Source organism: Squalius cephalus (assembly GCF_949319135.1).
Source record: "Squalius cephalus genome assembly, chromosome: 11".
Taxonomy (NCBI): domain Eukaryota; kingdom Metazoa; phylum Chordata; class Actinopteri; order Cypriniformes; family Leuciscidae; genus Squalius; species Squalius cephalus.
The window spans coordinates 1,376,202-1,400,019 of record NC_137132.1 but is presented as its reverse complement, the minus strand read 5'-3'; the positions used below and the strand labels follow the sequence as shown (position 1 = coordinate 1,400,019).

The following is a 23,818-nucleotide window of genomic DNA, read 5'->3' as shown; positions in this document are numbered from 1 at the left end:
CATGGAGTCACAGTGTTCAGCGCTGCGTTGCACAAGTGCGCATTTAAAAGTTCAAGGCAACAAAGTGAAGAAATGTCGAGCGCACAAATCCTAGTGTATATCTGTCCAACAGTTTATTGATCATTTGTTTCTTCACAGTTTTAAATTCCAGTTATTGTGCGTTTGATGCCGATTCATAGTCCTTGTGATGTGTGTGATCTAACAGGCACACGGTAGCGAGTCGTTTAAAAACAGCAACAAACATATAATACAAATACACAAAATAAAGTAATTTTATGCAAATCCACAGCCTTTTATCTACAGATCAAGCATTATAATGTGAATATATCATATTGGAGAGAGTTTTACCGTGCATCCTGCTGTAACCGGACGAGGTGCGCGCGCTGTTTGAATACTGAATGAAGAATGATTGACAGCCACAGAGGAGGGAAAACGAGTTTCCGTAAACTTTAATTTAATGATGTAAATAGACTTCTGTCCCTCACATTAAGCTATGGAATGGCTTCAGATGACTTTGTGAAATTATAATCAGACCCTCTCAGACCCAAATCACCCAAACTGACGTGAAAAAAACGGGAGGCGCCGAAAAGCGCGCTGTTTGCATCCCTGATACTTGTAGAATTGCAAATTCTTAAAAATCGGAATACATTTACATCGTATCGGCACCCAAGTATCGTGATGTATCGGGGGTGGTGTGGCGCAATGGATAAGACACATGCCTTTGGTGTGAGAGACCCGGGTTCGAATCCACTGTGAGCCACCAATGTGTCCCTGAGCAAGACACTTAACCCCTAGTTGCTCCAGAGGCGTGCGACCTCTGACATATATAGCAATTGTAAGTCGCTTTGGATAAAAGCGTCAGCTAAAGGAATAAATGTAAATGTAAAGGTATCTAACCGGGAGAGGTGTGTGTGTGTGTGTGTGTGTGTGTGTGTGTGTGTGTGTGTGTGTGAGAGAGAGAGACCCGGGTTCGAATCCACTGTGAGCCACCAATGTGTCCCTGAGCAAGACACTTAACCCCTAGTTGCTCCAGAGGCGTGCAACCTCTGACATATATAGCAATTGTAAGTCGCTTTGGATAAAAGCGTCAGCTAAATGAATAAATGTAAAGGTATCTAACCGGGAGGTAGGTGTGTGTGTGTAAAAAATCCATTCACCTAACGCAATTTTTTTGTTAACGATTTTAAAATAGATTTTTTTTATTACAGAATCGATATTGATTCAAATTAAATTGCATTATTTTTGTCCTTGCTTATGGATGAGTTTGACAGAAGATAGCCACTTTTGTTCCGTCAGAGTATAAAATGTGTCGTTTTCTTAAGTGTTGAGTGACGTAATATCCCTTTTCACGCTTTTCATATGTTGAGAGAGAGATAAGACAGTAAAAGCTGCACGATTCATTATTAAAATACTGTGATCTCCATTCAAACAGCCACACAATCTTCTTCCAATCCGTCTGTCTATTAAACCTCTGACAAAATCATATCGCTGGAAAATAACTTTATTAAACAACTGCTATAAAGCCAAAACAGTCTCTGTTACCTTAAATTATACGTTTATCTCTGTAAAGCTGTTTTGAAACAATCTACATTGTTAAAAGCGCTATATGAATGAAGATGACTTGACTTGACTATTTTGGCCATGATAATCATGTAGTGATGAATCTGATATGGTGACAGTCCTGGTTCAGGTGAAACACACACCACTTCCCTCTTTTCAGCTGCACACACACATTTTGAGGAAATGCTCACGCTTTTACAAGGGTCTGTTTGCACAAGCATTACAAGGCAAGTTGATTTACACCAAACATTTGTGATTTAAAAAAAACCTCTTCACTGTAACCTGCATCTGTAGTCTGGTTTGTAGTTTATCTGGTATATTTAACTGTTAGTTTTCTTTTCTTTTGGGGGATAATAATATATGAAGATGTAAATGTTCATCTTCAGGGAGACTCCTCACCGCTGCCTTCTACTGCCGGCAGGATCTGACGGTTCAAGCAGGAATCTGCATATTATATGCACTATCTACATATTAATCCTCATTCACTCAGAGGCTTTATGGTAGAGATGATCTTACCACAGTTCCTCCAGTTTACAGTGAGGATTCGCCAGTACAGCAGAAAAAAGCTTCACTCCTGAGTCTCCTAGATTATTACGTGATAGACCCAGTTTTCTCAGGTGTGAGGGGTTTGATCTCAGAGCTGAAGCCAGAGCAGCACAACCTTCCTCTGTGATACCACACTCACTCAACCTGTAGAGAACAATAACACACTCTTCACTCTCTGATCAAAACAGAAAAAACTTTGTGCAACATCTCTTGTTTTAAACAATGTCAGTGAGTTGTATTGTTATGCTTAGAGATTATGGCTCTATGTGAGAGAAATATTATATAAAACTGATACAATGGAATACATTGAATACATCTCTTGTTCCCTAAATGTAAATGTGTTAACATTTAAATAAAAATTACATTTACATTATAAATGCATATATTTGATAATAGATTTCTCACAAATATCATAAAAACTGTAAGTAGATCACAAATCAGGTCAGATAGGTTACAAGCTGAAGTGTGACAATTTTTTTTTGTTAAACTATTAATTTATAATGTAAGTAAGAAATGTTATAATGTTTTAACAGTGATGATTGTTCTCAGTGTTACTTACCAAGCTGATCTAGTTGCTTTAACCACAGGCAGCAGCTTCTGAAGAACTTCATCTCCAGTGTTTTGTGTCACACTATTAAAAGATAAAAAATAAATAAGTTAATTATTAATGCTAATAATAATGCTAATAATAATGCTAATAATGCTAATAATAATGCTAAAATGCTAATAATAATAATAATAATAATAATAGCTGCAAGCAGCAATTACCGGGGCCAAGCTGAATAAGACGACAAGACATGCCTGAAAGCGTCAGACCAACTGCAACAATGAGAAATTAAAAGACATTTAAAGAGGATTTTAGGCGAAATAGCTAAAAAAAAAAAAATCATATAAACTAATTAAAAATATGATTTAATTGATTATCACTTTTGACCAATAGGTGGCGCAGTTACAAAAATGATGTGATTTGGTCAGAGTGAAGTGACAATGACACATACAAAGTTTGGAGTCAATGTCAAGGCATTGCAGAGATAAAGCTTGAATAGTCCTTTTGGCCATGCCTCAAATTTGCTGCTGCGGTATATGAAAACGGTTTTGTCTATCGACTCGAAATCCATAACTTTTAGTTGGCACAGTCTTGAGATGATACGATTCGATTTTGGTGAAAATCGGACAAACGGTCTAGGAGCAGTTATAAAGTAGGTTTAAATGAAAATCAAGATGGCGGACAAGAAGTATGGCCAAATAAGGAAATCTTGGTATATATGTTTTTGACTTGACCCAAGGAATCTATTAAGACCTGTGGCAAAGTGGCATTTCAATAGTCTGATTTATTCAAAAGTTATTAGCCTTTTTGGAAATTTTGTTATAACTTTTGGCCACTAGGTGTCGCTGGTTCGAAACTTCTCACGCTTCTTCAGGGCATCGTGCCATACCAAGTTTCGTAACAATCCGTTCATGCATTCTTAAAAATACAGCATTTTAGCACAAAATTCAAAATGGACAACAGCCAAAATGGCCGATATGGTAAAATTGGATATCAGTCGACTTGGCATGTTGCCCTGAATCTAACGAGACACGAGAAATGCACGAGAAATTTTATGATTTTTGGACAAACCTTTCAGAAGTTATAAGCAAAAATACCCATTTTTCATATCTCCGGACCAGTAGGTGGCGCTGCACCGAAACGCAGCATGTAGCCTCAAGTCATGATTGTGATGACATGTACCAAGTTTGGTCTGAATCCAATAAAGCGTTGCGGAGATACAGCCTTACGTCTGTTTTCGCAAGCGCTACGTCATGACGTCATAAGGTGCAATCGAATTGGCTTGAGCCAAGGAATCAGGGGAAAAAATAATTTTGTTTCTAGCTCTTGTGGTTCAAAAGTTAAACATGAGTGCAACTTTGGAGAGGTTGGTGGCGCTAGAGCCATTGAGTTGGAGACTCCAAATTTGCTATGGTGACAGTTCAGACTGTCCTACAGTGGTGGTCAAAATTGATGGCACCCCGGATAAATATGATAAAAAATGGCTGTAAAAAATAAATCTGCATTGTTTATCCTTTTGATCTTTCATTAAAAAAATTCACAAAAATCTAACTTTTCATTGAAGTAAAAGAATTGACAGTGGGGGTAAATCACAATATAAAATAAATGTTTTTCTCCAAAACACGCTGGCCATAATTGTTGGCACCCTGTTATAAAATACTTTTTGCAATCTCCTTTTGCCAAGATAACAGATCTGAGTTTTCTTCTATAATGCCTGATGAGTTTGGAGAACACCTGACAAAAGATCAGAGACCATTCCTCCATACAGAATCTCTCCAGATCCTTCAGATTCAGAAGGTCATGTTGGTGCTTCTTCTCTTCAGTTCACTCCACTCATCAGGTCAGGGAACTGTGACGGTCATGGCAGAAGCTTCATTTTGTGCTCAGTTACCCATTTTTGTGTTAATTTTGATGTTTGTTTTGGATCGTTGTCCTGATGGAAGATCCAACCACGGCCCATTATAAGATTTCTAGCAGAGAAATGATGATTTTTTATCTGTTCGTATTTGCTAGAATCTATAATACCATGTATCTGAACAAGATGTCCAGGAACTCCAGCAAATAAATAGGCCCACAACATATAAGATCCAGCAGTATATTTAAAGGGGACATATCATGCTAAATCCACTTTTTTAGCCCTTAAATGCATTTTGTTGTATATTTGGAGTGTTTAGAAGTACAGAAAAGTTGAAATTATTCTCTTCAGGTGCTTCGTGGATATCTTTATATTCTGTTTTGGCCTTATTTTTCAACCTGTTCCGATTTTTCTGTTATCTATGACGTTTTGTGAACTATTACGTCACAGTATTTGCAATGGAACTGCCAAATAAGGACATTGACTTCCAGCCCAACACTTCGAGCAATCCGCCATTTTTATTTCTCGCTGCAATTTTGTAGTCCAAGCTAAAAGATGCAGAAGTTACGAGAGGGTAAGTTAAAATGTTCGGTTGTTGGATGTAGTAACCCACACGCTTCATTACACCGTCTAATGTAGATGAACTGCCGCGCTTGTGACAGTATGCGCATGTTTAACTGAAAGAACGAGCAGAGAGAGAGAGACCCGGTCGCGCGCACGCACTCTCTCTCTCTTCGGAGCCAGGCGAAGATGTAAACAAGACACCGTCTCCAAACTAGACTTGCTCTCTCTCCCTCGCACATATTAATCAAAATAAATCGACACGGTGGTAAAAGGTCGGAAGACCAAAGTTTCATGTGTAAATACAGTAACACACCATTGCCATACATCCATATGAAGACGTTGTTCTGCAGGTTCGTCGTCTTCATTTTCATCTCGCTCTGGCTCCGACTCTGGCTCGAACATGTAAGGCTGGCTGGGCGAGTCTTCCGTTGTTGACATTTTGTTAATAACGTGTGAATAAAAAGTTTCTGTGCCGCTAGATAATCGTATCTCTGCTATCAAACTACAAAAATGGCCAAACTGGGTGGAGTTGAACCGAGTGTCACCTCTGCATCCTGGATAGGGGGGGGGTATGACGTGTCTCAATTGTATTTAGAGACCGCACCAAAACGAGTTGCTCTCAGACGCACATCAGAAAAGGGGTAGAAAAGGGGCCTGTGGAGCTATAATAATGAGGAATTCAGACCCAAGCATTGCAGTTCCGCTTTATATAGACTACAAATGTATGATTTATATGTAAAAAGGAACGATTTAAAAGCATGATATGTCTCCTTTAACCGTAGGCATGGGGGACTCTTCATCCCTGTTTGCACCAAACACATCTGCTGGGTTTGCTGCCAAAAAGCCCCTTTTTTTTTTTTTATCTGACCATAGAATCCGGTCCCTTTTGAAGATCCAGTCGTGTCTGACCACTGAATATGCTGAAGTTTATTTTTGGAGGAGCGAGGAGGATTTTTCTTGAAACCCTCCCAAACAACATGTGGTGATGTAGGGGTTGTTTGATAAATTTTTTTTAGGCTTTCTGACCCCCAAGACTCAACTAATCTCTGCAATTCTCCATCTGTGATCTTTGAAGAGTCTTTGGCCACTCAAACTTTCCTCCTCACCGTCCATTAAGACAATATAGACACACGTCCTCTTCCTGGCAGATTCGTAACATCTTTAGTTGATTATAACTTCTTAATTATTGCCCTGATGGTCAAAATGGGGATTTTCAATTCTTTAGATATTTTCTTACAGCCACTTTCTATTTTGTGAAGCTCAACCATCTTTTGCTGCACATCAGAACTATATTCTTTGGTTTTACTCATTGTGATGGATGAGCAAGGGAATTTGGCCTTTGTGTTTCCTCATATTTAAACTCCTGTGAAACAAGAAGTCATAGCTGGACAATTTCATGTTCCTAGTCACCCTGGTGTGCTAAGAAAGGTAAATATTAATGGGAATATACTTCAGAGATATTTTTCTCATAAAAAATTCTAGGGGTGCCAACAATTATGGCCAGCGTGTTTTGGAGAAAAACATTTATTTCATAATGTGATTCACCCCCCAATTTCAATTCTTTTACTTCAATGAAAGGTTAGATTTTTGCGAATTTTTTGAAGGAAAGATCAAAAGGATAAACAATGCAGATTTATTTTTTACAGCCATTTTTTATCATATTTATCAGGGGTGCCATCAATTTTGACCACCACTGTATATCAGTGTGTCAAATTTCATAACTTTCCCGCAAGCGGTTCTATGGGCTGCCATAGACTCCCAGTCAGAAGAAGAAATGGAAAAAGAATAATAATAAGAACGCCAACGATTACAATAGGTGCCTCCGCACCTTCGGTGCTTGACCACTAATAATAAGAACGGGAACAGATACAATAGGTGCCTCCGCACCTTCGGTGCTTGACCACTAATAATAAGAACGCCAACGATTACAATAGGTGCCTCCGCACCTTCGGTGCTTGACCCCTAATAATAAGAACGGGAACAGATACAATAGGTGCCTCTGCACCTTCTGTGCTTGACCACTAATAATAAGAACGGGAACAGATACAATAGGTGCCTCCGCACCTTCGGTGCTTGACCACTAATAATAAGAACGGGAACAGATACAATAGGTGCCTCTGCACCTTCGGTGCTTGACCCCTAATAATAAGAACGGGAACAGATACAATAGGTGCCTCTGCACCTTCGGTGCTTGACCCCTAATAATAGGAACGGGAACAGATACAATAGGTGCCTCTGCATCTTCGGTGCTTGACCCCTAATAATAAGAACGGGAACGGATACAATAGGTGCCTCTGCACCTTCGGTGCTTGACCCCTAATAATAAGAACGAGAACAGATACAATAGGTGCCTCTGCACCTTCGGTGCTTGACCCCTAATAATAAGAACGGTGCCTCTGCACCTTCGGTGCTTGACCCCTAATAATAAGAACGGTGCCTCTGCACCTTCGGTGCTTGACCCCTAATAATAAGAACGGGAACAGATACAATAGGTGGCTCCGCACTTTCGGTGCTTGGCCCCTAATAATAATAATAATTAAAATCATAAGTAAATAATACATTGCATACCTTACTAAATACCCTCAAACAATTTTTAATTAAACACTTAAAACACTTATAAAAGACATGTGAAAAAGTTGTTTTAGTATCTATAACTGTAGAAGCTACTAATCGTATTCAGCCAAAACAGATTTGTTTTTTGTTTTTCTTGTTAATGTTGCTGAGGCAGGTCTATTAGTCTTCATTTACACTACAACACTAATTTGACTTGTCAGATTTTTTTTTTCTACAAAAAAAGTACAAGAAAAAAGTATTTTTGTATCTGCATCAGCAAATTATTCTCAGAAATTTTAAACAAGTTTGTTTGCTAGTTACTTGTTTATTTGCCTACTTGTATATTTAATAATTACCTTAATTTTATTATCACGAGAAATGAAGCGCACAAAATGTGAATCATTGTCCATTTTGCAAGCAACTGGTGATAAAGAAAAATGCCCCAATATTAAAAATATTTCCATTTTAAACCATCAAGGCGAGACATTGAATATCATATAACACAAGTCATATGAAAACTTTGCGTGAGAACTATGTCGGTGAAGAAGTCTCAAACGCCAGTCAATTATTCACTACAGAAACTGACAGTAAAAACTAACCAAGCTTTTGGCATCTGACTCTGCATTAACGCACATATTCTCTCAGAGATGATGAGAGATTAATCAAATTTATTTTATTAATACTTCTCTTGTGGCCAATAGTGAAAATATGCATATTTTCATGAATCAAGAAGTATTTTGTGTTAAACAAGTTGTTTTTGAAGTAAGCTATTCTAATCTTTTATCCTCACAGCGCGTCAGTTATGCTGTGATGTGCTATGAAATTATTGCGGGTCAATTAAACTAATATTAATTTAATGATAAAAGTAGCCTAATAATAATAATAACAACAATAATGTAATATGCCCTGCGTGCCCGTCCGCTACGCCACTGTGAAGAGCTAAACGGCCACCAGGAACGGCATCAAGGCCATTAACTGTTTTTATCAAGTTTACTTTGGCCGTCCGCGTGATGAAATTTTCATCATCAGGAGGATCCGCTTGCAGCCCAATTTTTGTGATGGCACAGACGGTGCGCACACAACGGTCAAAAGAGTTTACTTTGAAAGGTCATAATGTTTTAGACTGTAATTATTGTACTCAGCGTTACTTACTGATCATTTCTGGCTCCATTTAAGGTTCTCAGGTCAAAACTCTGCAGTGTCTTCTCTGAGGACAACAACACAAACACTAAAGCTGACCACTGAGACGAGGAGAGATTCACATCACATAATCGTCCATGTCTCATTTGAGGTTCAGCTTCGTTCACTAGAGAAAGATCACCCAGTTCATTCAGACAGTGAAACAGATTGATGTATTTATCTGGAGAGGGATACTCATTGATCTTTTCTTTAATATAGGCAACTGTTTTTTTATTGTTGTGAGAGCTGTTTGCTGTCTGTGTCTTATGTTGTTTTGTTTTTTTGCCTTTTTTTAGTTGCTTTTTTTTGTTTTTTTGTTTTTGTTTTTTTTTGACAGGGACAGGTCCCTGCAGTTCTTGTAAGAGAATCTGATTAGACTTCACTGACAGACCCAGAAGGAAACGAAGCAAAAGGTCCAGATGCCCATTTTTACTGTGTAAAGCCTCATCCACAGCTCTCTGGTGGAGATCAGATAGGGAAACTGTGTCTCCATTAGTTGGTTTGGTAATCTGGTCAAACACATTGATGTCATTGTTGATAAAGGAGAGATGCACATATAGAGCTGCTAGATGTTCCTGAATGCTCAGATGAACAAAGCAGAAGACTTTCCCCTGACACAAGCCCAACTCCTCTCTGAAGATCTGAGTGCACAATCCTGAGTAAACTGATGCTTCTGTCTCATCAATGCCACACTCGCTCAGGTCTCCCTCATAGAAGATCAGGTTGCCTTTCAAAAGCTGCCGATAAGCCAGTTTCCCCAGTTTGACAATCATGTCTTCATCTTTCACTTTCTTCTCATAGTCCTTCTCATGTTTGATGTTGGTCTGAATGATCAGGAAGTGTGTGTACATTTGAGTGAGAGTCTTGGGAATCTCTCTTCTCTCTGCTTCACTCAACATCTTCTCTAGAACAGTGGCTGAGATCCAGCAGAACACTGGGATGTTGCACATAATAAAGAGGCTCCTTGATGACTTCAGGTGTGAGATGATCCTGTCGGCCAGACGCCGATCACTGATTCTCTTCCTGAAGTATTCCTCCTTCTGTGTGTCACTGAAGCCTCGTACCTCTGTTAGTCGATGGACACACTCAGAGGGGACGAGATCCGCTGCTGCTGGTCTGGAGGTGATCCAGATGAGAGCAGAGGGAAGCAGATTCCCCACAATGAGGTTCGTCAGCAGCTCGTCCACTGAGGCTGATTCAGTCACATCACACAACCTCACATCACTCTGAAAATCCAGAGACAGACGACACTCATCCAGACCATCAAAGATGAACAACACTTTATACTCATCACTGGATATGTCCATTTCTTTTGTTTTAGGGAAAAAGAGATGAAGAAGATCTGAAAGACTGAGTGTTTTGTCCTTCATCAAGTTGAGCTCTCTGAAAGCAAGTGGAAATATGAGCTGGACGTCCTGATTCTCTTTCCCTTCAGCCCAGTCCAGGATGAACTTCTGCACAGAGACTGTTTTTCCAATGCCAGCGACTCCCTTTGTCAGCACAGTTCTGATGGGTTTGTCTTGTCCAGGTAAAGGTCTAAAGATGTCACTGCATTTGATCGGTGTGTCCTCTGTTTCTGCTCCCCTGGACTGTGTCTCAATCTGTCTCACCTCATGCTCATTATTGATCTCTCCACTTTCACTCTCTGTGATGTAGAGCTCTGTGTAGATCTCATTCAGGAGTGTTGGGTTTCCCTGCTTTGATATTCCCTCATACATACACTCAAACTTCTTTCTCAGATTTGATCTCAATGTGTTGAGGACTTCAGCAGGTTTAGAGTCATGGCTGCAAGATTTAAATACCACATTATTACACAAGTTAGAGAAGTAAACAACCATAAAATTACTAAATGGATTTTTTGTTTGCTGTATTATGGGACACAGAACATCATTAGGTTTCTGAAATGGTTCAATCATTAATCATGTGTTTGAGTGATGTGTGATGTGAACTGCAGCACCTAAAATTAAACAACAACAAAAGTCCTGCATTTTACCTGAAACCTGGATACATGCTTTCATTAAAGTCTTGTGGTTGAATCACAGGCTTGTACAACGTTTTGTTTTTAACTGGTCTGGATGGAAGATTTGACCTTAAATTAGAATGAAGAGGGTAAAGAATCAGACACACTGATATGTAATTTTATCATTCACTGAGTACATGGTTTCTGCAGGTATCTTCAAATTAAATGTAATGCTTTTCAATGCCTTTTTAATGCCATTTTTTACATTTTTAATGCCATACATGATCCATGACTAACCACAGATATATATATATATTTGTGCTGTCAATCAATTAAAAAAGTTAATTTAATAAAAAAAAAATATATTTTAATTAAAAACAATTGCAATTACAAACACTTACATTTTTGTAGGTTTATGTCTAGTTTATATATTTTATAATGTAATAATTTCACAGTTAATCTCCAAATTAATGTAGAAGCAACATAAAGACAGTATATTTCAAATACGTGTTTAATGGCATCTTTTTTATGAATGAAGCACTGATACTAATACAGCTATTGATAATAATAAATATATAAATAATACAATTATTATAATAAAATGATCAGTCTGCACAGCATAAATTATAGATTAAATATAGACTAATCCTTACTAAAGCTACAAAAGTTATTCAGTCAAGAGCAGTTAGTAGGAGTGTGCGCGAGACTAAAATGTGACGAGATTTCCCGTAGAGTGAAAAGCTGACTCACGATATCGCCATTACGGAGCGTGAGGGTGAAATAAGCATAGAATATTCCAGTTTCCACCGCTACACTCACATTCGCCTCAACTGTCATTTTGCTGTTTTATAAAAAATAAAACCCATTAAAAACTAATGTAAAAGTCTGCTCTGCTCATCCAGCACGAGTTGCCGTCGCAATTAGTGCAGAAAGAATCAAAGTTCTCTGATCGCGTGACGTTGGCGGAGGATTCGTTGCGCAACAGACCCTAAACGTCTGATAAATGTCTTATCTTATAGAATGCGTGCTCAGCACCGCGGCTCCCTATACACGGAGTATGTGCGATCACAAATTAGAAATTTTTAAAGTAAAAGTAAAACGAGTTCCCTGAAGCGCGCAGATTAGGCTGCATAAATACAATATTCTGTCTCCCAATACCCATCTCTGGACCATCTTGTGGCTATGGTCTCTGTTTGCACTTCGAATATTAAGAGAGTACTGTAACGTCTTTACAACAGACAAGGGATGCTCTGTTTCTGGACTTTTAATCGGAACACAAGAACAACTGTAGAGTAGAGGTGACCCCGAATAGTCGAAGATTCGATGCTTCGATTGGAGGAGCCTGATTCGACTACCGATCTCACGGTCGAATCTTTGCAGAGGTGTTATGAAACGAGGATCATGCCACTTTGGCTATATGTATATGAGGGCGCTCAATGTCTGATTTCACATAGAACTACCGGTTTTCTGTCAATACGTTAATATTCAGCCTATTATGATAATGCTGTATATAAAAATGTGCAAAGAAAGAAGCTTTTAATAAATATTTTTTAACGTGCGTGAATAAATCCAAACACCCCGTGACAGATTTAAGATTCACTTTAAATCCGTGACCGACAGAGGAGCGTCTTGGCGGCAAGGATTTAAATCTTTAACAATGTCTGGGATAAGAAAATCTAAAGTGTGGATGTACACCATCAGAAAGGATATTCTCCAAGGCTGGATTTAGCATCAGGAAAACCATGATCGCACTTCTGCCGGCCAACGTTAACAAGTTGGTTTTCCACAGGACATTTTAAAATGCTTAACGTGAAAAAAGCTATTAAAACGCTTAAAAGGCACTTTAACGTGGCTTAATGCATGTACACAGTAGGCTACACACTTTTTTAAGAAACCATACTATGCGCAGATAAGCAGATGAACCCAGCATTTATTGTTGTTTCTGCAGTTAAAAAGACAAAGTTGAAAATTCTGACTAACTCTAGCAGGGTTCTCAAGTTTGATCAAAAGCTTGGAGTGAGATCACATGTGGTTGGGGGAGGAGCCTAATGGAGCCCCGCCCCCACCTGTCCCCGCCCCCCAATTTTAACCATTGTTAACCCGCACAAATTGAAATTATAACAATTGGTAAATCTAATAAATGACAGAGCAATTCATCACATCAAATATACTCTTTAATGTTATATTTCAAAATTACAAATAAGTTATACAAAAATATAATGAATTGCTCCAAACAGTTTGGAAAAACAAATATTTTTGCATTTTGAATATGTCTAGTCGAAACGGTATAATGATTTATTGTGTGGTGGGACATTGTGAACAAATGACATATTAGAGTATTATTAAGGTGTGTGTGTGTGTACACAAGAGTACACACTCCAGCTTATGAAATGTGTTTTGTGTTGTAAGTGTTTGAAAAATACAAATGCAATGGCAATGATTAATGTATGTTTTGACAGGATATATATTACCCAGAGCACTCTGCTTTAATACGTATGTAGCCTTAATGTAACTAGAAATACTATTAATACAGTATAATATATAATTTAAAATAAAATAAAATAAATAAATTTAAATTTATTTAAAATAAAATGAAGAGATACATCTTCATTCCTTCCCATACCCACTAACATTTCCCTTAGTTTCAGATAACGTAAGCTAGCCAAACTGAGCCAAAGCTTCTGGCCTGGTTGCAAAGTAGTTGTAGAGTTTTTGACTGCATCAATAATAATGTATATGATGGGCTATATATTAAATGTTCTAGCCTAAAAATGTTAGACGAGCTTTCTTCCAACTTACCTTCTCCATCATCACGACGTGTGTTCGCGCGATGTTGTTGGTTACCTAGTAACGAACGTACGGTGGCCGAGAATGTTCCGTCAACTTCCGTGTGTTCGCGCATCTATGTTGCCTATTAACGAACGCAATCTGGCCAAGATACGCGCTGGCGGCAGGAAACTTCACTTTGTGTGCCCGCGCCTCGTATACAACGTTATATATAAAGCTTGCATGACATGACATGCTTGGTTGGCATTGCCTTTTCAGCGTGAGAAATACACGGTGTGGCGTGTGAGCGTGTGAACTGGTTGAATTGCGTGTGTCTCACGGCCAATGCGTGAGACTTGAGAACCCTGCTCTAGTTATTTTAATAATTTATTTTTATTTTATTTATTGATCTGTCAAGGTTATCTAATCTAACTATTTGTGGCTTGTGTTTTGAATCTATGTTCCCCTGCACTTTAGGTTTTTTGCACACATTTGCTCCTCATCTTGTGACTTGATTCTGATTTATTTTGTTTTGAATTTTTATTTATTAGAAAGGTATATTCTGTTCTAATTTAATTTAGTAAATTAATTGTTTATTTTTTCGGTGCATCAATGTTTAGAGCCTGCTCGCACAGCCGGTAATTTAGCCAATTTAATTTGATTTGCATGTGAAATGTAAATCCTGTCTGCAGTGTGGCCTTTCTGGAGTAATTTATGTTATTTCTTAGTTTTATTGATGCAAAATGTTTTTATACATTTTCTTATATATCTTTGTGTGATTTTCTGTACATCGCGGCTTTGAAATGTTAAAACCCCGCCCCCATACACATGATTCGACTATTAGTCGACTATAGGCAAGACTTGACGATTCTGATTCGACTATGAAAATCCATAGTCGGGGACACCCCTACTGTAGAGACAAATGCACTCGCTCGATTCTCTCTAACCGGCCTTGAACGCGCTACATTAACCCTGTAACTGCCGGTGCAAAATAAAAAAGCAAAAATTTCAAAAAAATTATAAAGAGTCAGTACACTACAGTTCTTTGATTATGGTTGCACTTGCACTTATTGTTTGCACCTAAGACTAAGAGAAAACTGATATTTATTTTTGTTATACTGTTTTTATTTCAATGTTCAATTTGTGGAAAGGAGTTCAGTTAGGAGGTCACACACAGCCTCAATCAGAATTTCTGAAAGTTCATAAATGTACAGTAAGGTCTGAAGAGACTCATGTGAAATAATACAGGAGAAAAGCCAGTCAGTAAAAACCTTTTACAGTGCATGTTGTTTTCGTTCAATGCATTTGATAAGTCATACTCTTAAGTACACCTGAAATGACATCCATTAGAAGATTTTCAAAATGCACCTGCATACTATTTTTCCAGTCATGAATTTTGTCATTGAGAATTTCTGAAAAATCGTGTAAAAATCGTGTCCAATCTCGTGTCTCGTCTTGTGAGATGTGTCTCGTCACACCCCTAGCAGTGATTTTCTCTGTTCCTTATGTTGAAAAAAATGAACTGATTCAGCGTTAATTATGTCAAATGTTTTAACGCGTTAAAGGGATAACTCCACTTTTTTGGAAATAGGCTCATTTTACAACTCCCCCAGAGTTAAACAGTTTTACTGTTTTCAAATCCATTCAGCCGATCTCCGGGTCTGGCGGTACCACTTTTAGCATAGCTTTGCTGCCGTACCATGAGTCCAGCAGGCGTAATGATATGACGCAGCGCCTGAAAATAGTCCCCAGCTCGGTAACTTCCAACGTGACCGGGACTAAGTTTGTCTAACCTATTAGACCTAATTTCAGGTGCTGCGTCATATCATTACGCCTGCTGCACTCATGGTACGGCAGCAAAGTTTCTTGATTATTACGCAGGAATGAGAGTATAGTTCCTAGCCATATCAGCCTAGAAAATCGCAACTTTTCATTTTCCGTCGGTCTTCGTACACGATGTAACTACGAAAGAGTCAAGTTTTAAATAGGAAAAATATCGAAACTCTTTGGTCATTTTTTTGAGAGAGATGCTAATGGTCCAGTCCGATTCAATGTTCTATGCTAAGCTATGCTAAAAGTGGTACCGCCAGACCCGGAGATCGGCTGAATGGATTCGAAAACGGTAAAACTCAACTGTTTAACTCTGGGGAGCCTATAAGCCTATTTCCAAAAAAAGTGGAGCATCCCTTAAATCTGTCTTTCAGCCACTTCTGCTGGAATTTGTACTTTCACATTTTTCTGGTCTAGTTTTATTCCTGTTATTCCTGCTGTACAAAATGCCCGCATCACCTCCGAATCACGGCAATTTTGCTCCGGGCCGGAAGCAATTACCAATCCTGTTCCGCGTGTTTATCACATTAATGTACTTTGTGACAAAAAAAAAGAAGGCTATATTCAAATAAATTGATAGAATAAAACTAACTAACTAAAACTATATCTACATTTTTAATGCCTGTAGGATTAAAATGTAATGCTTTTTAATGCTATTTAAAGGCTTAATTTTAACAAAATCCATTTAATGACTTTGAATGCTTTTTAATGCCCCGCGGAAACCCTGTGAGTAACAGACCAACAGCTTTTACAGTGTGTGAATGTATTAATGCAATACATAGAGCTTTACACAAGAGCACAATGATAATCATTATTGACTGAAACTTACAGGATTTGAACTTCGAATTGTTTGGTTCAAATCCAGATCATTAAACTGCTGTATATATTAATAATAATTTCATAAAAATCAAATACTATAAGCATATCTTTTATAGAAGTGATATACCTGAGATCAGACTGTGTGTTTTCACTCTTAAACTTTATTGGCGGATCCATAGAGCAGTTACTCTTCATAGACACACAGCTGGACTCTGGGTTTGAGCTCTTCTGCTGGACTGAACTGGAACAGAGAACAGATCAGGACTTCAGATCAGGGCTTCACCCTTCGGGCAGGCACTCTTCAGATTTTGGTAGTAGCCCGAAATTAATTTTACTAGCCCATATAAAAAGACTACAATTTTTAATGTAGAATAATGGTTAGGAGTCAAAACAATGAATCAAAAACTTTCAAAACACAAATATCAACAAATATGCATCTGGTTCTAACTGAACTGAAATGTGTGTGACCAGTATGAATGAATCAGTCTGTGTCTGTGGCTCAGCCCCCAATGAGGGTATGATGAAAAAAAAAAAAAAAAAAATTTTTTTGCTTTATGATTCATTTTCTCAGATGCATTAATTTACTGAAAGCTACTAGGAAAGCTAGGTAGCCTAACTAAGTTTATTAAATTCATTCACAGTATGTTCACATTCATTATTGATCTTATTCATAATACAGGGCCGTAGACAGGGCTTTATAGAGCTGGTAAGTCCCGCCCATCCGTAAAACCCCAAGTGCACATCTAGGTTGAAAAATCGTCAATGCAAGTGAATGTGAGAAAATAATTATTTTCTGGTCCCGTTTGAATTGTGCCATGAATGTGAACATATGTTGTCTGTGAATTTTTTATATAATTTTTCATGTTACGAGTTTGACAGTATATTGTATGATTCTTTGGCTAGCAGTTGTGGAAAAGACATAACGAGAAAGACTACATGTCACCTATGTGACGTCACCCCACAACACATTTTCCCTCCACTTGTCAAATCACGGTGCTAATGCTGCGGTAAACTATGGAGACAGATCGAGATGCCTGTGTGTCTTGTACCCAAATGTCACCATTCAAACCAACATATGTTCACATTCATGGCAAAATTCAAACGGGACCAGAAAATAATTATTTTCTCACATTCACTTGCATTGACAATTTTTCAACCTAGAGGTCCAGTGGGGTTAGCGGAAGGGGCGGGACTTACCAGCTCTATCATCAAAGAGGTCCTACATTTAAGGTTATTAGGGGGTTCAAATTTTTTATTTCTCTGATATGTCCATTTCAAGACGTTTGAAGGCCAAAAAGGATAAGAAATAGCTTTAAAACCATGTTAGCAGGCAGTAGATAATACCTGCTCTCACTTCTTATACATCACTCTTTCTTTTTCTCTCAGTCTCCTCATCTTGCCCTGCCTCTTCCCCACCTAAACCTGAACTTTTTTAATTTACTGAAGGCTACAAATTGTATATTAATTCTCAACATGTACACATTCATTATTAATTTTGTGCCTATGATGAAAACGGCTTTGTTAATGATAATGTTCCCTCACAATGACAGTAAACTAATTATTAGTCACATTACATAGGCCTATTTTCAGTTCAAAATGGCGAAATTCATTCAATTGTCATTCGTTTCACATTTATGACCTAAAAAAGCTGTCAAATATGAAATGTTTTGTTTAGCTACTTACATCTTATCTCGCACTTGACCGTAAACTTAAGCGAGTCGCTCTACTGCCCAAATTTGCGCTCAGCAGCTTCTGTGAACATAAAGCCCGCCTACTTTGATTTGATTGGTCATCTAAAATTTTCTGACATTGACGAGCACCACAGACCAATGAGTGACAGACCAATGAGACTCAGATGAACACACACACACACACACACACACACACACACACCGTCCTCTGTTTCTGACGTTCGCTCTGCTCGGCGCCACTGCGGATTGAAGATGAAGAACGCGCTGAATCTGATTATAACAACACTGACGCGAACACTAATTTCAGATAGCCCGTCGGGCAGGCCGGTTATGCATTTTGGTAGCCCGACTGGAAAAAAACAATAGCCCCGGGACGTCGGGCAGGCGATTTTGCAAGCCCTGCAGATTCAGTTTAATCCTTTAGATTACTGTGTTCATTCTTTATAAGAGGAACCATATTAGTATAAACATACATTTTTCATCAAAATGCACTTTGAGGAAACTTTATGATCTTTATTTTATTTTATATTTCATGTTAGCTTTAAAACAAAAACAAAAATTGGCACAAAAATTGTTTTGTGTCGGGAGCAGCAGCTCATTTGCATTTAAAGGGCCAGACACAAAACGGTGCGTTTTTGCTCACCCTCAAAAAGTGACAACTTTAAAGGGGAAATGAAACAGTCAATCAAGTTTACATGATTTACAAGATGGATTAACACTATAATCAACAATTACATAAGAAACATGACAAATGTAAACATATAAAAGAAAAAAAAGAAAAAACGTTATATCTTTCGCGGCCAGGGCGCCACCATTGTGCAGTATTCTAACATGTGACGTCACGGGGTTGGTTGGCTTTAATAAACCTGGCTGAATGTATTAATATCCCGACATCAAACTGTCTACACCGCGGAGTTTTGACCGCGAACAACGACGTCTAACGTTATACGTTATAAACAGCAGATGGACTCTGACACGGTGGGCATCGCATTACAACAGCCACACGCGTTGCAACTTGCCAACCCGCTCTTCGCCCCAAACCACCACCGGCTGTTCGACATAACAACGTAACTTACCACTGCTCGGTTCCCACGCCGTATCGGCTCAAATGCATATTAAAGGGGACCTATTATGCCCCTTTTCACAAGATGTAAAATAAGTCTCTGATGTCCCCAGAGTGTTTATGTGAAGTTTTAGCTCAAAATACCCAACAGAATTTTATTTACAGCACGTTTAAATCATCATTTTTGGGGTCTGTGAAAAACGCACTGTTTTAGTGCTTCTCCTTTAATGCTAATGAGCTGCTGGTTCACGGCACAGGGGGCGGAGCCTAATCAGCCGCGATCAGAGCCAGAACTGGCAGAACAGGGAAGATGATAATAATAAAACAGACAGTCACAGTAATGGTGTTCATTTCGACCATAAAAATGCCTACAGAGTCAGAGAATATATGTTGGAACAGGTATAGTTTAGTTTAATTACGATTATAACCTATTTGGCATTGCTTGTATACACTATTAATGCAAGCCTGCTGTAGGACTCTGTCTGACGATCTAAATTGTCTGAATGATGACACAAAATATACTGATGAGTTTAATAAAGTTTACTGTATGTCACACAAAAGATGAAGCATCAGTTTTTCTTCAGAAAATCACTGTTAGAGCTGAGTAAACAGTATAAGAAGTGCATAAGTAACTTACATAAATTTCTGTAGAGTTGAGGGAGCATTTTCTTTGAAAACAAAATGAATCCACCTCGTCTTCACTGGCTGGCAGATTTCAAGAGTAAATAGAGAGAGCTATGTGAATGAATACATCCAGCTACAACACCTTCAACGCTTGGGAGATGCTTCGACGCTTCTCGTGAGTGCATTGCTGCAGCAATGGCTGATGTGTACAACTCGCAGTGAACTCGATCAGGGCGGGTCTAAGTTATAATGGTATGTCAGTCAACACTCGGGGGCGGGGCCTGTGGCTTTAGTGATGTCACTAAAGCCACACTCTGAAAACGAGTCGTTTGGAGAGACTGCTTATGATTTATGGGGATTTAAAAAAAAGGAGTGAGTGGATTTTTATCACTGTAGGGTGGTTGTGTACACACACTGCCAACACACATTTATGTCCAAACACCATACAAAAGTGAATTTTGCATAATAGGTCCCCTTTAATACATGCTAACTTACATGGTGTTGACAAGAGACATGAATATGATGGCAGACATCGCGAACAATGTTTTCATGTGCAGTTTATTAACATATAACGTTAGACGTTGTCTTTTTGTCTGGTACTAATAAACTTCACTAAAGTTAGCTAAACACTAAGTTAGTGTTAGCTAGTTCATGCTTACAGCTGTTAGCTAATAATGACTGTACCTAACGTTAGTTGTTCGCGGTCAAAACTCCGCGGTGTAGACAGTTTGATGTCGGGATATTCCTACATTCAGCCAGGTTTATTAAAGCCAACCAACCCTGTGACGTCACATGTTAGAATACCGCACAATGGCGGTGCCCTGGCCGCGAAAGATATAACGTTTTTTCTTTTTTTTCTTTTATATTACATTTGTCATGTTTCTTATATAATTGTTGATTATAGTGGAAACCCATCTTGTAAATCATGTAAACTTGATTGACTGCTTCATTTCCCCTTTAACATACTATATAAAAATATCTATGGGGTATTTTGACCTAAAACTTCACACACTCTGGGGACATCAGAGATTTTTTTTTACATCTTGTGAAAAGGGCACTATACCACCCCTTTAAAACAAGTGTGTTACAACTAGCCCTGCGTTACGTTGTGCCCCGCTCACCCCTATACCTGAGATCAGACTGTGTTTCTCCACTCTTAAACTTTATTGGCGGATCCATAGACTGGTTACTCTTCACAGACACACAGCTGGACTCTGGGTTTGAGCTCTTCTGCTGGACTGAACTGGAACAGAGAACAGATTCAGTTTAATCCTTTAGATTACTGTGTAGATTACACACAACTGATAAAGGTCTGTGATGTAACACAATATTTAACAGAGTTTGTTGAAAGTACCTGCATCCTGGAGAAAAATCTCCATCTCTGGATCCTTGTGAATCAGCCATGATGAAGATACAGGAGAATCTGATGAGTTTGATCTCCTCCACTGACTCTGAATGAAGAAACATTCACACACTAAATTATATGATTAAATTAAACAACCTTCATAATTTATCTGAACATATCTGGAGTGTGGGAGAAAAAGGATCATGTGACTGCGTTAACTCAAGCTTGTTGGGCCTTTACACACAAACAAGTCGACCGTTGGATTTAGAATTTTATGAAAAATAACGGACACCGAGAAACGCGGATTGAACATGTTTAGTCCGTGAAAAAGAAAACAAATCTAGACCCACCAAACACAAAATACACTTTAAAATGAAAGAAACTAGGGATGGGCGATATGGCCTAAAAAATTTATCACGATAATTTCAGGTATTTATTGCGATAACGATACACATGACGATAAATTATTTTCTTCTGTAAAATATCAGATTGTTATGTTTAAGTTGTGTTGTGTTTGTTTAATTCCATTTTTCTTTATTTAAATTTCGTTTTTCTTTATTTAAATTTCTTTTTTTTTCTTTATTTAAATTTCTTTTTTTTCTTTATTTATATTTAGTTTTTCTTTATTTAAATTTCGTTTTTCTTTATTTAAATTTCGTTTTTTTATTTATTTAAATTTCGTTTTTTTCTTTATTTAAATTTCGTTTTTATTTATTTAAATTTCGTTTTTTTATTTATTTAAATTTCGTTTTTATTTATTTAAATTTCGTTTTTATTTATTTAAATCTACCCTTTACTGTGTCAGTAATTTGTTAGTCAGAAAAATATTAGACTACCTTTTTAAAAGTATTGCTTAAGTTAACAGACCTGTGTGCGTGTGTGTGTGTGTGTGTGTGTGTGTGTGTGTGTGTGTGTGTTATATCACTAGTGCAGTGTCCGTTCTCGGAGAATATAAGCCCTGCTCGCGTGAGGTGGGCAGACACACTCGGTCTCTCTCGCGCACTTTCGCTTGCGCGCGCAGACACACTCGGACTCTCTCGCGCACTGTCGCTCGCTCGCGCAGTTCGTTTCGCTTTTGTCCAGTCCGGCGCCTCATATGCCGCTTCCCGTTTTCTGATTTTCTGTAACCAAAACAGTTCCAAATTGTGGAGGTAGCTCCTCGCTTAACTACAAGCTTCTCCTCAGCCTCACGTCCGCCTTCCGCCATGCTTCACTCCGCACGTGAACAGTGAATCGCGCACGCACAAAACTACGTCATCAACTAGACTTATCGTTATTATCGCGAGGAGACAAATTTTTATCGTGGGGAGAATTTTCAGCGGTATATCGCAAACGATAAGATATCGCCCATCCCTAAAAGAAACCCTTAAAGGTCCCGTTATATGCCCCTTTTCACAAGATGTAAAATAAGTCTCTGATGTCCCCAGAGTGTGTATGTGAAGTTTGAGCTCAAAATACCCAACAGATCATTTTTTACAGCATGTTTAAATTGACATTTTTTGGGGCTCAGAAAAACGAGCTGTTTCAGTGTGTGCCCTTTAAATGCAAATGAGCTGCTGCTGGACGACACAGGGGGCGGAGCTTCATGAGCTCGCGCTCAGTCTGTCAGGAAAAATTCATCTCACGGAATGATGATAATATCAGAAACTCTCAGTAACGGCGTTCATTTCGAGTCGGACAATAATGCCTACAGAGTCAGAGTGCTGTATAGAGATCAAACAGGTATGGTTTAGTAGTTTAATTACGGATATTATAACGTATTTGTCATCTGCTTGTAGGCTATGTATCCATTATTTATTAATAGCCTACAAGTCTGCTGTCTGAATGATGATCAAACATATACTGATGAGTTTAATAAAGTTTATTGTACATCACACAAAAGATGAAGCGTCAGTTTTACTTCAGAAAATCACCGTAAGAGCTGAGTAAACACAGTAGCCTAAGTTATAAGAAGTGTGCAAGTAGCCAGTAGAGTTGAGGGAGCATTCCTGTGGGCGGAGGTTAGTCAAGAAACGGTTCTAGTGACATCACTAAAGAAGGAAGTAGAGGGATGTAGTCCAATCGAGCCGTTTTTTGTAGTCAACTTCTGTTAAATAAAATATCTCGCTTGGCATTGAACTTTGAGCTTTATAATTTTACAGATATTATTTATGCTCTAACAGCAACATTACACACTAACTAAAGTTTGAAACATGGGATCACGCAGAACGGGACCTTTAAAGATTTCATATCAGACAATTACTTAAAATGTCCTCCAGATATTCATATTAATATGAGTAGTCCATGAGCCAGGGCCCCAAATTTGGTCCATCGGTATCAACGGGGGGGCAAATGCTATCATTGTTTTTTGGCAAGGTATACACCCCTAGTATTAGAAAAATCACGATAGCAGTGCAGCGGTGGTAGCGAAATCACTTTTTTGAACTCATGAAGTTACTAACCCCCTAAAATAAATTCCGTTTTTGAAATCTGGTGTATATCTGGTTTAGGCTCATGCTAGGGATATTGTCAATATTCTATAATATGGTGCTTGGTATCGTTGGAAAGGGGACCTTTTAGGCTTTCATTTAAGCCCAGTATTGAATCTGTCTGACAAACAGAGAGGTCACATGACTTCTTTAAACCAGAAATAACACACATTTTTCCACAATTTCCGCCTAAACTGTATGCTTTCTTTTATCCCTGTGGCATGAAAGAACACCACGGACACAAAACTCAACAACTTCAATACTCAAGGCACTCTGATGACTCAGAAAATGTATAATATACCCATACTATTTATTTGTGAGAGCCTTAAATTAGACTCGTGCAGCCAGCCCAAGTCTTCAAAATAGAATAGAGCCAATAGAATGGACAAATAGAATACCCTATGAGTCCAGGGCCAAATGGCCTATCTATTCATGTACAGTTGTAATA

General features: G+C 38.3%; 1 protein-coding gene across 2 annotated transcripts in view; it reads right to left on the bottom strand.

The window, feature by feature from the left end:
* LOC307167411 (protein NLRC3-like) overlaps positions 1-23,818 on the bottom strand; it is a 102,461-nt gene that overhangs the window by 30,125 nt on the left and 48,518 nt on the right. Inside the window, exons 2-9 of one of the 2 annotated variants that reach the window (XM_079886486.1) lie at positions 20,912-21,008; positions 20,687-20,800; positions 16,307-16,420; positions 10,798-10,893; positions 8,778-10,589; positions 2,875-2,925; positions 2,666-2,737; positions 2,077-2,250 (exon numbers count right to left, since the gene is read on the bottom strand). In XM_079886486.1, the coding sequence (XP_079742612.1) occupies positions 2,077-2,250; positions 2,666-2,737; positions 2,875-2,925; positions 8,778-10,589; positions 10,798-10,893; positions 16,307-16,420; positions 20,687-20,800; positions 20,912-20,961 (2,483 nt within the window). In that variant the 5' untranslated portion in view covers positions 20,962-21,008. The remainder of the gene's footprint in view (positions 1-2,076; positions 2,251-2,665; positions 2,738-2,874; positions 2,926-8,777; positions 10,590-10,797; positions 10,894-16,306; positions 16,421-20,686; positions 20,801-20,911; positions 21,009-23,818) is intronic. The other variant, XM_079886487.1, reaches the window with a different exon arrangement.